Here is a 17,338-nt window from a genome sequence, read left to right on the forward strand (position 1 = left end):
CTCTCTCTCTCTCTCTCTCTCTATCTTTAAGAACATGCCACGAAAAGTTTAAGTACAACGTCGATGAAATTTTTCCCATTATTTGCTGGTCGTTCGATCTCAAAGGCTTCCAGAACCTAATCTCCTCGTTCGATTTCGCCGGGGTATAAATTAATGCGAGCCAACATAGTTGACACGCGAATATATGAAAGTACACGACGTCCTACGGTGTCTCCGTTCGATGAATCACGTTAAAGTACGATCGACCGATTTAACTCTCCGATAATAGATCTCTGAAAGATCCCATTCAGCGGTAGACCTGCTTACGCAAGTCCGTGTCAACGAACAAGATCCGTAGTCGTAAGGTCTCGTACGATCTTTCGAAATTTTACCCACGCGAAAATACGAGCAACGTAGAAGAAAAAAGCGATCTCGGCTAAGATAACATGGAAAATTTCAAGATCTCCGAACGATCCAGCCAGGAACGATATCATATAGTTTCTCTTTATCTTTTTTTTTTCCTTTACAATTCGTTCGTATCTTTTGCTCGTACACCTTCGACTTTACGATTCGTGCAAACTTATGTTCAGCCGTTACGTACCCACGAGAAAGAACGGAAGAAGAAGCAAAGTCACGATGCAAGCTAGTTTTCCTCTTCGTTTGTCTGTTTTGAAAAAGTCTAAAGGTAGAAGGTACCTCCAAGTATTTATGCAGCCCTTTTGCGTTCGAAGCTCTTTAAGAATGTTAAAACGTAGAACGAATGGAAGGAAAGTTTAGTTAGTGGCCGTAGGTTATGCGAGGTTCCATTGTGATTGCGTCTTAGAATGTAGTATGCATGTATCTCGTATAAATTGAACGAACGTGTTAGTACCTGCGACATGTGCTGTGGTCTCGTTGCCGTCGACGTCATATGTACCACGGAAGCTCTGGGCATTTTAAAGCTGTCCTCGGCTTCGTCCGGTACCGTTGTCACCTGAAATTTCAAAAGATTCCATTTAAATATCTCGCTAGAGCTTTTCGTCACTGACCTGAAATCTTTTACGATTTTCTTTCGACTTTGATGAAATGAAAATGCAAGGATCTTTGAAGTAACTATTTTCTCGCAAAGTACACTGGATTCTCTTGTAGAGATAGAAATAAAGATAGAGAAAGGCAGAGAAAGAGAATTTTCTTTCGCAAGGATCATTCGTCTTTGAGAAAAAATTGTCTCTTTCGCTCAAAGGAACTTTCTCTCATTCTTTCATCGGAGAGAAAAATCTTTTCTTAGCAGGATACCTTCGTCGGACCATCTCTCTCTCTCTCTCTCTCTCTCTCTCTCTCTCTTTATATGGTTCGAGATACCTCCAACATCCCATACCTCTCTTCCATCTACCGAAAATAGAAATTATTATAAGCCCTATCGTAGGCGCTTAGAAGACCGTCGTACATCGCTCGGCCATCCGTATTATCTTCTCTCTCGGAGAACAAGTCCTGCGATAGCGAGTAAAGGACTACGGTCTCTTGCTATTATCGGAATACTCTCCTCTCTCCTAAATTATAGCCCGTGCTCCCTTTTGTATCTATAGATTAGACCGAAAGAAAAAAAAAGAAAATGCATGGAATTATCTATCCGCAACGAATCAAAAGGGTGATTACGAAAGAAGAGTTACGAGAACGTTGACTTTGCGGCGAATCAGAGAATCGTTTGATGTTTCACGATAATTGTCTGCTTTACTCTCGACGAGACGCGTAAACTTTCCGTGCTACAAAAGCGGTCGACTCTATCGGTTTAGTTGAAAATAGGTTTATCTAAATCGTTCGCCGCGGCACGTTGCTTTATTTACGTCTATTCGAGACGAGGAGAGCGCGCGATGGAGATCGGTTGGCACGAAACTTTGAACCAAAACTATCCGCGGACGATGAAAGAGAGAAAGGAAGCACGTTTCGTTCATTGCGTCTCGTTCGAAGCTTTGTGCGATCATATGGAATATGTACTCTGTACGTCGACTTCTCTTTCTGATATCGTGTACGCTATCCGTTGAATTATGCTAACAGTCGCTCGCCCTGTCGTACCGTTCACGCCTTTCGTGATTTACGAGAGACTGGTTTGGTCTCTGACAAAATTTCCCTCGCTTCCGTACGTAGCCGAGTGAAACGTTCGCTTTCGTACGTTCTTTCCTACGTTCTTTCGTAGTTGCGTTCTGTTGTACGCTCGGCTATACCGACAACAGAGCGAAACGCTATTCAACGAGATACAAATCGCTAGAAATCGTCGGATTTCGAGATATGAATGAGATAACGCGTGTATGGGCGTATCTATCGAGCGTAGTAGTCACTTCCGTGCAGGTTCTGCATTTATTTCGCGACATTTCTCTAAACGAAGTATACAGTCTTTCGCTCGCTGAATACAATATATCTCCGTTTATTACTCGAACTTTGATACCAGAAACCTTTGCATTTACTTTTTACGCCATTCGATGGGACGGACGTAAGCTCGTCCCATGCTCGGACATCGGATCTTCGAGTCCTTACATATCGTGCCTGTCGTTCTCTCTCGGTTTAATAACCCCTTTAATTTTTCGTGCGGACAGCTATCGATTATATTTTCTACATTCTACAATTTTTTTTTTTTTTCTTTGTTTCTCAATCGCTCCTGCGTACGCGGATTTTCTCTTTTGCGGTTACCTACACAGATGTTACGAGCACGACATCCGAAGAGCCGATTTTCAATAACCGACAAGATAGTAGATAAGCTCGAGAGGTCTCTCTCAGATGCGATTTCTCACGTTTTCTCCCTTCGTGCATCTCCCACTTCCCTTTTCCTCCTCCTCCTCCTTTTTACCCCCCCCCCCCCCCCACCTCTCTCTCTCACCCCCGCCCACCCTGGAATTTATCTTTCCACGTTGCAGGAGGTTTTGCAGAGCTCCGCCGACGCCCCGGCAAAACGTAGCAAAATCAATATCTGGAAACGCTAGGGAATTCTGCAAGGTCGATCGATTTCAAAGGAAATTACAAACAACCGATTCGCTCTTCGAATTCGGTACGCGTATCTGTTTACTCCGGTCTGGAAATTAGTGTAAATATGGTTGGACGTTATCGCGTTAGTCGTCCAGAGACACTCTCTGGAAACAGAAGGTATAACGTTACAGCACAGTGTCAAACGACCGATAGGTAAGTATATATGTAAGCGTGTGTCGGTGCGAGAGCGAGTACGGATACAAGATAAACGTACTGTTTTCTTTAGGCATTAACCCTAAGCAAACGTGAAATATACGCCTCGAAAGATCGCGGGTGCAACGATAGTATACGCTTAATAACAATTCCGAGCTGAGATTTAATAAGAGATGCTTGCTCCTGGCTGCCTTCGAGCCAAGAGAAGAAACGTGCCATAGCTCGAGTCGTTGCACTCGCGTATACGCTTTGAAGAGGAACTCGATGTAATTATCGATTTTCACGATAAATATTCGTTCCCGTAAAGAAAGGATAGAGCGATTTCCTTCTTTTTACGTGACGTCCTTTAACCAGATTTATGAGAGGACTCTGTGAAAAGCAGAGAAGAAGAAAAGAGAGAGAGAGAGAGAGTCGATCGTTGAAACGATTTCGAAAGAAATTCGACTCGAGAAACTTTTCCACCAAACACTTTCAATGGAATTTACGAACGATGGTTTTCATGAATTAGTATGTCTATACTATAGGACGCGGCAAAATCGATTTATTCCGAGCACGTACATATGTACGAACGTACGTACGTACAGAGTACGTACAGAGTCAACAAACTCGTCAGAATGTTACGTCATTGTTGTTTCAAACGCTTCATCCTCTTCTATCCGGCGTTTAACTCGACGAGAGCCAGCCAACGCTAAAATAGAAGGTATATTTCGAGAACGATCTTCATAGACGCCGCTATGAAAATCATAAATTTTGAATATACGTAACGACACGTACGATATGTACATACGCGTATGTGTACGTACACATGTGAACGATCTAAGAGGGTTCGTTAAACGTAGGAACGCTCTTATTACGTAAAAATAATCAGGTCGAGAGATTGCAAAGTGTATACTACTATATACGATACATGTGTAGGTTAGTAGGAGATAACTCTCGGCACTCATTTTTTTTTTTTTACTCGATGTAGAGGAGAAGCGCTTGTCTCTGCATGTAAAGCGTGCGATATATCGGCCCTGATGTAAACACCAGATATTCTCTCTCTCTCTCTCTCTGTCTCGTCTGATCCATGCGCAGCATCACCGCCAGAGCCAGAGATTACAATGACATTGCAAGAAAACTCGACGTTATTTAAACGCGCTAAACGAGAAGAGTTTTTATTTATTTTTCCGACCGATTTCGATATTAGCTCGAATAAAAGTGTAGATAAGCATGCCGGAGTCTGCATCTGGCAATTACGTCGACGTTTAAACGAAGAGTGGTCGTTCCAAATGAAACGAACCTTAGGATAATAATCGTAAACTCGTCGGATACAATACTGGTCTACTGTCTAATAAGAGAATGAGAGAGGATTAATGCACATATATCGTACGTTTTCTTTATCCGTAACCCTACGTGTGTACCCATTGCGGTTGCATACGTCGATGCGCCATCGTCTTCGTCGTTGTCGTAGTCGTGGTCGTGGTCGTGCTCGTCGTCTTCGTCCAGACTGATTCACGCCAGGCAATTACGCGAAATTACGATGGAATTGCAGAACAGGACAGACGCATGATTGTATTTGCTCTCTCGTGCCGTGTTCCGCGCACGGCTGCCCGCCTGCCGTGTGCATTTACTTTCTCCCTCTCTCCCTCACTGACTCACTCGCAATCTCCTCCGAATTCGTTCATCGCCGTTTTTATCTCTGGAGCTGGATGAGCTCCGACGAATCGTTAGTTTAGCAATTATAAAACGCTCAATAATCGTTACTACTCTCGCAATTACGCCGAGCGTCACTCTACGGCGCTTTTCAATCGAACAAACACTGCGTCCGTAATTCTGTCTCGCTGTTTCATTTAAATCGCGATTAAGTCGGCCGTCGGCCGTTCTTTCCCGTACCATATAACGCTCGGATTAATTAAGTCGATATTATGCAGACTCTCGGGTATGACCGTCGGCTATTCCGATTACGTTACAATGTTGGCAGCGTTACCCCGTTGGATAGCTGAGACTAATAGCGTTAAAGTAATAGACGTGAATAGAGAGAGAACGATATTGTGTGGGAAAGAAACTTTTATAAAAATCTCCAAAACTTGCCGTCCATTGAAAAATTACGCTCCTTCCAGCTTTGTCTTGATTTTTGTCAAAGAAAAAACAAAATAAAATAAGAAGAAAAAAGGAAGAAATATATAAAAGTAGGTTACGGTTAATAAAGAGATATAAACGCTCTTTCAACGATTAATAATACTACGAGGTAGAATCGATCGTGGTTAATATCGGTGAATGTTCGTCTTCCTTGGGATTTTTCATTCTCCGAATGCTTCTTCTCATCGAGCTTCTTTATCGACTTTTACGATGAGAACTTCCAAGAACGGATTTCATTAGCGAGAGAGGCTCGATCTGTGTTTGTGTATTAAAAAAAGACAAAATTGTAAGCCAACGAAAATTGAACGACGTCTCTCCCACGGTTGTCCTTTCGTGATCCATCCCTCGTTACTTCTCTCGTTGATCGCTGAATTTCGGCGAGATACCAGATGGCGGACAACCGTTTCAAAGAGAATATTGAAAAAACGTTCGCTGTTAACCACGACGTTCGTTAACTCGTAACAAACCAGAGCTCGATCGTTAATACGTAGGAGTGCACGTGCTTCTGGATTCTAAGTTTAAAAAAAGAAATGAAAAGCAAACAAAGAAAACGAAAAAAGAAAGAAAGCGATAGCCTCGTACAACCCACACTCTATTTCCTTCCAAAGCTCGTATCGTCGTTTTCTCTCTCTCTCTCCCTCCCTCTATCTATCTGTCTATCTATCTATTTCTCTTTTATGTACGATGAAGGAGTTTTTTTTCGTTCATTTTCGACAACACACCGACAACGATTCCACCATTCGCCAAAATCATCGGTTCGTGCAGCCTCCCGTGCGCTCTCGTTTTTCCTTCCGATGCGAGAGACGGCGAGAAGAAATATATTATAAAGAGAGAAGGAGAGAGAGAAAGCAAAAGCCGAGAGATGCATTCTCAGCCATCGCGTCGTTTGGACGAGGAAAAGAGGTAGGAAATGCTGCTTACACCCCGTATTTCACGTTTTATTGGGCTAAGAAACCCCCTCCGAGCACCTCTATCCTCTCAACGATACGATACGTTCTCTTCGCATTCGGGTCAAGTGGCTATGAATATCTGTATACAGCTGCGGCCGTCCAAAGCAACCGGCCAATTTGTTTGCGACGTTTCGCCAGCTACTAGACTTCTTCCGCCGCTTCTTCGTCCTTTTGCTTACCTTTCTCAAAGAGGGATGACTTATGCCTCAACGTTAGGGAACTTTAAGAAAATATGCGAAAAGCTTGCTATAATTTGACGCCTCCGATATATTCGATAATACCCACGAGGATTCATTCGAATCGGTTTGGATCTATGTTCGAGAATCTCACATTTATCGTGCCGAATGTCGTTCGAAAAGGAGAGAACGAGAGGATTCTCTTTTTCTTTTTCTCTTTCTTTCCACGTCCGAACGCTCGGCGATAAATTCGCGCAAAATTATGAATCGACGAGCAAATAGAAGATTCGATGTTCAGAGTACATTTACCCTGTAATCCCCCAAGATGCACGATGCATTCTGGCTCGAACTTGCCGGATAATGACCAGAACTCGGTGTAAGTCACGATCCGGTATTACGAGGCGTGCTCGCGAGACCATTTTAGGTTTTCAGTGCCGCGGTCCTCTTCCTTATCCTCTCTTTACCTACGAGTATCGTGAAACAATTTCTTTCGGACGTAATGGATCATCTTAAAATATCAAAACCTCGACGGAAACGTCGAGAATAACTTGCGATCGTTTTAATTATCGTTGTCCTCTAGTCGGCGTCTCGTCGATGTCTCGTAAAGAAATAAAATGTTCTCGTTGCTTCGAAATGTGGAAAAGGGAAGATGAAAATAATTTCTCTTTTGTCGGCGCAATACTCCAATTATGTTGCTCTCTGGTTGGCTCGACGGTAACCCGCCTTTTGTTCTCTTTCCAAAAGGAAGCTCAGGTAGGCGGTAGCGCGTCGAAGTCCAAGCTAAGAATAACTCTCGAACAGAGTCGCCACGTGCCTAGTTGCATCTACCAGTCTTCTTCTTCTTCTTCTTCTTCTTCTTCGTCTTCGTCTTCGTCTTCGTCTTCTTCCTCCTCTCTGGACAGCTGTAACTGGTAATTGCGGCGACCGATGCGGTTTCTCTATTTCTTCTTCCATTTCTTTGCTCGGTTTTTTCTTTCCCTTTCTTCGAGTTTCATCGATAAAGAACCGTCTTTCTCTCACCTAGGAGTACTTACCTATCGACATTTAACTCGATCCTGTTACAAGTTCGCGTGCACGCGAGACTGGTTGCGTGGTGAAACGATGGAAAAGAAAGAGAGAAAGAATGAAGCCGTCCACGTGGGTACTCTTGGTCCACGAATAAACGACTCGGGCTGCCCACGGTTCTGTTGCTGTTACTATTGCCGTCCGTCGTCGAGTGCCTACCGGCATTCGTCCGTTGATAAGTAATCGAGAGTCTCTCGGCTCGAAGACGCGCCAACGATTCTTGCTTTTAAAGTCGCTCGAACGCACGACGTATGCTTATCTAATTCGCCACGTCCCCCCCCCCCTCTCTATCTACCTTTCTTTCAGATAACACCTAGTCCAACGGAAGAACGTCGCAATATCTTCTTCTCGTGGGATTCGACCGATTATCAAAGCAACTTCTCTGAAATCCTTGTAAAAGTGAGATCGTCATTAGCCGGGGACACGTTATAATTATATTACAAATGTTGCCTTAACGAACCTCTCTATCAAGATGCGATCTTCGTTGTGGACTCCTAAAGACCGAACGTTTAACGGCAAATCGAGTATTAATCGTTCGAGAGAAGTTTCTACTTGTATTTTTCTAGTTCTTCTTTTTGCTCCGTTAGGTTCTAATGGGATAGACCGGGCTGGATATGCCGTTTCGTAAACGATCTTCGTAAACGAAAGGTATCGTTTGCGAGCGAAAGAAAAACGAGATCGCCCTTTCTCGTCGTGCATTTGTAGGGCTGTGCAAGAGTACGATACGAAGCACCCTTCTCGTTCCGATCAATTCTTTTCCCTCTCGACGTCTTCCGGCGTCTCGCGCGCCAAAGGGAAATTAAAATGTTTCTAAACTCGGACGTCCACGTTGAATGCCGAGAGGACGAAGAGTCTTCCCTCTCTTTCTCTTCCAGAGAGATTCGTTCGGAACGATCGAAGGGAAGAATAAAAGGGAGAGATGAAACGTTTTAGCTATCAGCCGAGCGCTCGCATTGTAATGCAATCTACGATAATCAGACGGTTTCGTACGCTTTAACCGAGACAGAGGAGAGACGGTCCCGCTGGGGAAGCAAATCGGCTTGGAATCTCAACGATGGCTAAAGCTTCCAGTTTAGTCGTGACGTCTGCCGAGCGAGACGCGTTTAAAATTAAATCTAGGCATAGCCGGTGATTTATCAGAAACGTGGCCGTTCAAAAGACAGTTCGTTCTTACGTCGACCTTGTCGTCCGTCCATTCTCATCGACTAGAGACGTTATCTCAAAAGTTTGATTAACGACACCGTCGATATCGACTAAATCTAAGAGAACAAAGTAATGTAAAATCCGTTGATCGCAAAGTCGAGTAAGTTTATTCGCCGTCCCACGGATATAAGTACGTTCGCGTCCCTTTTCCTCGGAGCCGAACAAATATTTGTAGGGCCGCCTCCGTCGTTCCCCGCCTCTTTGGAGTTCTCTCTTTAGAGAGGATTTATCAAACCACGGAAATCTTAGATGCAAACAGTGATTTCTCTTACAAGACTATCGGCTCTCGCAGTTTTTCGGAAGGACCCGATGTCGCTTAGTTCCAACGGATTCGAGAATATCTTGGAAGGTACGCGGGCACCGTTCCGTGGATACGTATCCTTCCGCCTTGGGAATCGGTAGCTATTTACACGCGAAATTAGCTACGTTCCAAGAGCGTACCGCGGTCAGGAGAAACTCCATTGTCTTACCTCGGTACCTCGATGAATATAATTTCGAGCGTTGCACCGTATATCCATCAACGTGGCCTTAATCATCTCGCCGAGATTAAATTGAGTCTGAGCTTCGAGCGAATACGTACTCGAGGAAGATTAAAACGTACTCGAAGAGAGAAGAAAAGTTTGCAATTTCTATATTTAGTTCCGGTTAAAAGTTTCAACCTGCTGACTCTTCTTTCGCGAAAACACTCGACGCTTCTCCACGAGTAACCGAACATCTCTACGGATGCCAGCGATTGCTTCGTATTTGCGATATTCAATATTTTATTGGCTTAAAGATCTGCCTCGTGAAACGAAATTGTAGTCCAATCGTGGCGCGCTTGGTTTACTTGGTACTACCGGAACTCATTTACCGTCATTTACAGGCGGACATCCTAAATAATATCTAATAATAATAACGATCGAAAGGAAACCGTATTCGTTCGACGACGATTATCGCTTCTCGTCTGGCGAAACTTTAACGGAATGTCGGTCGTCGATGCGTCGAACGATTAAACCATGGAAACAGAAACACGATTATTATCTAACGTTCCATTTTTATTCGAAACGAGCATCGGAAAAGCAATCTGTATCTTTCGATTACATCGACGAAACAACTTTGCCTTCGATTTATGAGTGATTTTGTAGCACGCGTCAAAGTCAACGCACAACGTGCATCGGAATATGTCGTTATCAACGACACGCCAAAGGGCGAAGGTACAAAAGCGTAGAATAAAGTTTTCAATGGCGATGACACCAAGTGCAATCGTACTTTTGGTCTTCTTCTATTCAGGACCGCGCACATAGAAAACTATCGTACATGTAAGAGAGCAGTTCGTGCAATCGCGACTTGCAAATGACAGTGGCACTTTTACTCTAGATCCGAGCGCAGCCTTCCATTGTTTCATGCCAGTTTTAAACTACACACGTTCGACGTTCTGACATTGGCCGAAGCTTTGATGGCTTAGCAGACGTTTGGAGATGCTCCGATTGACACAGCGGTTATATCTCGATAATTAGCGATTACGAAATATCATTATTCTACGTATACGATTAAAAAGAAACAAGAAATTGTACGAACAGATCGTCGAAAGAGACCTTAAAACTCGTCTTTAAAATTCCTCGAACATGGCTATCGTTGGGTCGAACTTTTAGAGAGGGAAAGTAACTCTATAGGAATGTAGCGACGAGTACGTCGGTCCTCTGATACGCAGAAAACGTTTAGATTACAAGGGCACGGGCTAGGCAAACTCGGGCACCGCTGTAAGCTTCGGATACGTATGTACATATGTACGTAAACGTACATGCGTGTGTCGATGTATTCAAAGGTGCAACCCTTTCATTAGCGCGTAGGCCACGCGTTCTATTATGTCTGACAAAACATCCGATTCCATTGTCGGCGAACAATGTACGTCGTGGTCACGTGTTCCACTTTCGATCATTATTCGCGAAGTGTGCATAAAATTGACAAATTGCTCGCGATTCTCTCTCTCTCTCTCTCTCTCTCTCTCTCTCTGGTTTCACGTCGCGAGGTTACACGAGGGTGCACGAGGGCGTACGAGCGAGTGAAAATTCTTTTCACGCGACGTCTTGACACCGTTGACAGCTGTCACCGACGTCGAGTTCGTCCTTCAAAAACAAAGATCGAAGAACGAGAGCGTCCCTCGACGTCATAGGAAAGAGAGAGAGAACACTAGTAGTCTCCAAGTTCGACCCTTTGCAGCTTTACGCACAGTGCCCTTTAAATCGTTGATTTAAAATCCATTCCCGCTACTCGAAAACTGCCGAACGGTGAAATTTTAACGACGTATCCGCTCGCTCGAATGAAATGATTTAAGACGCGATATTGGCCACGAGAGCTAAATTCTTCCATTTTTTTCATCTCTCTGTTCTCTCCCAAATCTCTCTCTCTCTCTATTTTTGACACGGACGCGACGCGTGCTTCGAAGAGATAAAACGTTCGCTTTTGTCTACTCTTGGTCGTCTTGAAAAACGGGCATTCAGAATCAGACAGTCGCGATCCCTCTTGATGGAAGGAAAAAGGGTCAAATAGCGAACGAGAACGGTAAAGTTTTTTTCATATCTTGTCCAAAGTCAAAGCCACGAATGAAGAGAGAAGATAAAGAGAAACGAAGCGCGGTCTTGCTCGCTCTCTCTCTCTCTCTCTCTCTCTCTCTTCACGTGTTTTATCACAATAGGAAGAGAGGTCCCGTTGAGTGATACTTCCGACAAGGCAATCCACTGAAATAGATGAAGAGATCTTCCTCGGTAGTCGAGCACGCGTCAACTTTTGCTTATTGTGTGTGTATGTTTGTGTGTATTCGTAGATATATGAGTAGAATTTGTCTTGGGACGTCGTTCTTGTCTTACCGCTCATACGAGATGATCTTAGAGGCGTAACTATATAACGCGTAATTAGGAATTAATCGGAGCGAGTAAGGTCGAGAATCGATGTTTTACGAAGGTATCAACTTTGTTCGATACCTACTTGAGATTAAAGTTCATTGGAACGTAGGAAAGATTCCAATTCTTTGTCTCTTGTAAGACGAGTAATGGCTAGGAATATAGTTAGGAACGAAGCCAACGGATTAGAGCTTTTCTCGAAAAAAGAAAGTTGAACGATCGTCCGGGAAATGGAGAATCAGATTAAAAGAAAGGGCGGAAAGGAGAAATAAGAAGTGGCCGAAGGTCGGTTCGGTAACGTAAGCGAACGCGACGTGACGGTCGAGGGCACGAGCCAACTCGAGCTTCTCTTTCAACTTTGGGGGTGATAAATCGAATCTTGGAATTCTACCGTGGGCTTAACCCGGATAATCGGTCGAGACAGCGTGCTCGTTGCGTCTCGTTACTCACCGATGCCATATAAATTGTCTGGATTGTAGGCTAGCGGAAGGATTACCGTTAGACAAATCTTTTTTCTATTCAGGTGAATAGTCAGGGCTCGAGGAGCAATTCTATCGAGTTTTCGAATATACGTATTTACGGTCTTTATCTTCCGACTTCCAACGGGTTCGAGATAATCCAAAGGAATCATCGAAGATAAGTATCGGGAAGGGCGGTTTAATCGCACGGAGAAAGAAATTTTCTTTTAGCTTTATCGATATTTTTCATAGATAATATGGAATTATCCGCGAGGTGACGAGATTTAGTCGCGTTCAAGCGTCTTTAGATTTATTCTCATCGTTGGGCTCGTTTGCGTGAGACGACTCGCGTCATCTCGATTTATTTCTCGTAACGCAACATCCAGACGACGACGATTACGAGAAAGGCGCGGGAAAAACGCGACCGAGTCGAGTTACGCTCGTCCCAGAAATTAAGGACTGCACGAGCGATTAATTTAACGCTTACCCGTGTCGAGTCATTCACGTTCGTTCTCCCCCAACGTGCAGATCGCGTCTTGAAAGCCCAAAGGCATCGTCCTCGTCACGATCTCTCTGGAAACGATCTCGACGAGTACGACGTTTTCATCGTAATCCGATGACGCGAGCTATTCGTATGTCCGTTTTCTTCCTTTCTCTCTCTCTCTCTCTCTCTCTCTCTCTCTCTCTTCGTCTCTTCAAACGAGTAAGCCAGCAGCTTTAAATATATGTAAACTTCTTCGTGGGGGAGACAAACGGAGTACGTTGATTAGCGTGCCACTCGTAATAGCATCTTGTTCGAGATTCGCCGACGCCAAGAAATAAAGACGTCGTATGCGCAGATTACTCACGTTTAAACGTCGGACGAAGCGTATTATCGAGCACGTGGTAGTGTTCCTTGGTTGAGGCAAAACGATGAAAGTCGATCAACAGGCACGTGTAAACTTTCCTCCTCGAAGCACCGCACGTCGTTTCCTCTTGGTACTTCATCAGAAATTTACGAGATGTACCTATCTTTGATCTCTCCCTTTTTCTCTCTTTAAATCTCTCTCCTCATTCTCCGTCACGTTCGACTCCGGTTGTTACGTCTTGATCGATATTTTAAACAATTTTTGCGGAGCGATAACGTCTCGAAAACGAAGACAAAGATCGATGAGTCGACGGACTCTCGAGCCAGATCTTTATAATTAGAATCTCGATCGAGCCAGACGAAAGATTTTATTTTCTCTCGTACTGGCTATCTCGAATCTTGTTTTCAACGTTCGCGAGACCATCGAGATGGATCCACTCGAACTCTTTCGGAAAAGGACTGAATCGTCGAGGGGACGACCAACTCTCGCGATCTCTTCCGCGTTCGCGAAAGAAGATACGGCGGTCGCGCGAAATCCGCCGACGAAACGTTCGTCTTGAAACGAAGCACAGTCACGAAGAGACGGATTGACGCACACCCGTCCTATTCTACGCTAGCATGATATATTTATAGCGTCAAAATGGAGAAGTCCGCGTGTAAATCGTCCGTGACACGATTTTCCGAGGCGATGCTCAAAGGGACTCGATGATTTACGAGAGAGATCTCATCTTCCTTTTTTTCCCCTTTTCGCAGGCGTAAGAGGAACGGACGGTCCTCTTCGCTCGACGGTCAATGACAGAAGTGCATCGGATGGCGTAAAGGCCGGCGCACGTAAGAGACTCGGACGGGAATCGTCTTAATTAGGCGCGATTAACCGAGACGCGCGGTGCAAGTCTCGAACGGACAGGCAGAAGGAACAGAGAGAAGCTAAGAAGAAAAGAGAGAAAGAGATGGCTAGATGGAAGAAGACCGAGACGTTAACGGAGCACGCGAGTTACTCGGAACTACGAGTAGTCGAGAGGCTGCGACTCGTTCGCTTGGTGACCATCGTAGCACTGAACACCGAGAGTAGAGTTCTCTCGAGCGAAGAGCGAAGAGCGTAGGGCTTCGGCTTCGTGTATTCGATCTCCCTCCCTCGCTCTCTCTCTCTCTCTCTCTCTCTCTCTCTCTCTCTCTTTCTCTCGCGCGCGTATAACCACCCCTGTCGCCTCCCCTTTCACTTCATCGCACTATTTTATTCGCATCTCTTTCTCTCTCGCTCTCTCGCTCTCTCTCTCTCATTCTCTTTCTTTCTCGCACTCGTTCAACCTTCCACGTGTGTATTCACGTGGCGGCACGCACACGCTCGCCCACGTGGTCTCCGATGTTAGCCAGCAGCACTCGAAAAAAATGTCAGGACGATAAGGACGTTGATTCTCTCGCTACGTGCTCACTTTCCGTACCAGGTTTCTGCCGTCAACTGGTATTTAATCTCATTAGACACTCGAAAAGTCAGCGCAAATAAAATGTAAACGTTTTTCTAAAATCGTAACGACGCGATGAAATACGATATATTCGAGCTTTTGCTTTATCCTTCGCATTCGACCTTTCCTTTTTCGTTTTTTCTTTTCTTTCTTTTCCATCGAATCGTTCCGTTTGTTTCTCCACCGTTTCATATGCTACTTTTTACAAAGTCTAACGTTGCCCAAACAACTTGTTGATATAATTTCTGTAAACATACTCGTATCTCAAAGTCCTCCAAAGACCCTTCAGAATGTATGTTTACAAAATTGTAATAAAATTGAAAGATATCTGAGAACGTAGATAAGAGTATGCGCGATTCGACCCTGCGTACGTCCTTGAATAAGATTTGAAACTACGTATTTACAATAAGGTTGTACGGTGTTTTTATTAGTTTTTTTTCTTCTTCTCTGCCGGTTTATCCTTCGTTCTCTGCGGTTGAAAATAATCGAGTAAACTCGGCGCGCCATTACAATGACATCGCATTCCGATCCGCCAGTGTCATTCTTCCATTAAAATATTCTATATATCGCGTTTGATCATTATCTTCGTAAAACGTTCTTTCGAATATACTTATGAACGCGTTGAGTTACGTTAATTAGTACCGAACTAGGTGAGAGATGCTTTGGAGTAAAAGAAGGGAGAAAACTTTGGAAAAAGAAGAAAAAAGAAAGATTCCTCAGCTTACCTCAAGTACGTTTCGTCTCTCGGCGAATTCTTATTTTTTACGGAAAGCCTGAACTTTTCGATATTCGATCCATCTTTTAACAACTTTCTTCGCTAACGATCGTTTAAGAGAGTTTTAAATACTTTCAATGAGAACTCTTAGAAAGACATCTATCTGGGATAGGCGACAAAGTACTCTTCGCACTCATCCCCCTTTCTCTCTTGTACACTCGATAATTAATTTTTCGAACGTTCTCTCTCTCTCTCTCTCTCTCTCTCCGGATATGGGATTAAAGAAGAAATCGATCAACGATACGATGCGATAGTTTAAGTTTAGGCCGACGAGAGACGGTCGAGTTTATAGACCGAGAGTTATCGGAAAAATCACCGGCGCATTCGTACGGAGCAAAACACTTAACGATTTCACGAAGCCTCGGCCCACGCATCTCGAATCAAATATAAATGCAAATCTATGAATACTCGCGTGTAGAGTCGAAGCGCCACGCCGGCGGAGGCCGTACGTACACACGGTTTGACGCAGGGAGGAATTCTGAAGCGCGCCTCCTCGCTAATGCAATCGAATTTCGAGGACGTGCGTCTGTCTCCCAGTCGTTCTCGGCTCGGCCGTTAATTTGATTCACAGATGAGGTCGTTAATACTTTTCTCCGCATTAATGTTCCCGGACGTTTCCAAGCGTTCGACTGTTTTCTACAACCTCCTCGTTTAACACCGACGAATCCTTTTTTCCTTTCTCGTTCTTGCGTAATCGGATAAAATTGAAAGAAGAAGAAGAAGAAGAAGAACGGACGTTACGTCACAAATCTTGAAATCTCCATTGATCCGACTCGGGATCGATCTAGACGATTACGCCGTGAGAAAACTGCTAAATGGAATTCCATTAACGGCCGTTAACTCTTTGCACACCGATCGAATGACAAAACGAGAGAATTACACGTCTCCTATACTGATATGTATGCGCACCTGTGCCCATTTACTTATGCGCACCGTGCGTCTGGCATTAAGTGTCTTACAACGAAACAGACGCACGATTTCCGACGCAGAGACATTTTCAAGGATCTCGAAGGACGCCAATATCCTCTCTTGGCCGTTCGACTTTCCTTCCTCTCTCCGCTCGTTCAATTCTTCGCAAACTCTATTTTATCGCTTTGTCTCATATCTCTCTTTATCAATGAGCCGAGAGGAGATTAACCGATAATCCTTACGATAACGTGTTTCGCACGTTCTTTCCTACGGCGCGCATCGTTTTTTTCTCCGACATCTGAAAAGCACGTGCTCGCGAATTCTACGACTATGTCTACGAGCAAATAGTAAATGAGTAATTATCGTCGTCCTTCTTATTTTTTCTTCTGTAATTTTTTTCTCCTTATTTTTTAAACAACGAGAAGTCTTTCATCGTTAGAGACGGTTCGTTTCGTAAAATAGCAGGATATAAATACTTTGGTTTTATGTACTCGCTCGTATGAATTTTTAAGCGCAACGCTGTTTGGATAAATAAGAAGGCGAGTATCGAGTACGGATTTGTTCGATTAAGCGAAGAGTTTTATCGTAACTAATATATAAAATAGCTAGCACAGCGGTTAAACGTTACCCGACTTATCTCTCTTTTCTTTATTACGTTCTTTCTTACGATCTCTTCTCTCCCCTCCTCCCATCCTTCCCGAAAGAAACTACTCTCGCGTCTTTTCGCTCTTTACTTCATTTTCGAGATCGTCGTAGGTTATCGGTTTTCCGGGACTGTGTCGAACAAGTTTCGAAAAAGAGCAATCCCTCGGGAGGAACGAGCACTGGGATAGGAATACTCTACTCGATTTGATGGGAAGAGCGAGCCGATTTGCTTCAGTAACGAGTGCACGCTACGAAATTCTCTCTCTCTTTCTCTCTTTCTGTGTATGTGGGCGCGCGCGCAAGCTGTTTGGCGATTACCTATCCTACCTACCGCAATTTAAAAAAGAAAACTTTTAAAGGGCTTTAGTTTTCGTTCGATTATCCAACACCGATCGAAAATCTCGTTGCGAAAATCTCATTAAAGGAACAAATATAAGTAACGGATAAGGTACGAATAATGTGGTAAAGGAAGTACTCTTGGGAAAAATAAATGCAACGCTCGATTATTCGATGTATTATCCTATCGACTTGTCGAAAGAAGAAAAAGGGAAAAGAAAGGACGAACGTAAAGATCACAGAAACGATCGGGATAGATTTTTTGGTAAAACAAGACAACGAGTTACAAGAGGCATCGTTAATTCGAAAGGAATGTTCGATAGAACGGAATAGAGCCGAATGAAATAGCTAGGAGGTTAGAGTAACCTACTTGAAGAAGGAAAAT

General features: G+C 44.0%; 2 protein-coding genes across 9 annotated transcripts in view; one reads left to right on the top strand and one right to left on the bottom strand.

Moving 5' to 3' along the window:
- The window catches only part of LOC127071603 (mediator of RNA polymerase II transcription subunit 20), an 88,099-nt gene that overhangs the window by 38,654 nt on the left and 32,107 nt on the right, over positions 1 to 17,338 (top strand). The window lies entirely within an intron of this gene.
- The window catches only part of LOC127071599 (facilitated trehalose transporter Tret1-2 homolog), a 53,200-nt gene that overhangs the window by 12,336 nt on the left and 23,526 nt on the right, over positions 1 to 17,338 (bottom strand). For 2 of the 7 annotated variants that reach the window (XM_051011064.1, XM_051011063.1), the window contains exon 4: positions 851 to 952. In XM_051011064.1, coding sequence (XP_050867021.1) covers positions 851 to 952 — 102 coding nt within the window. Of the gene's footprint in view, positions 1 to 850; positions 953 to 4,498; positions 6,157 to 12,465; positions 12,763 to 12,826; positions 14,006 to 15,013; positions 15,220 to 17,338 lie in introns of those variants that run through there. The other 5 variants (XM_051011067.1, XM_051011065.1, XM_051011066.1 and 2 more) reach the window with 5 other exon arrangements.

This window comes from Vespula vulgaris, chromosome 22, assembly GCF_905475345.1.
Source record: "Vespula vulgaris chromosome 22, iyVesVulg1.1, whole genome shotgun sequence".
Classification (NCBI taxonomy): domain Eukaryota; kingdom Metazoa; phylum Arthropoda; class Insecta; order Hymenoptera; family Vespidae; genus Vespula; species Vespula vulgaris.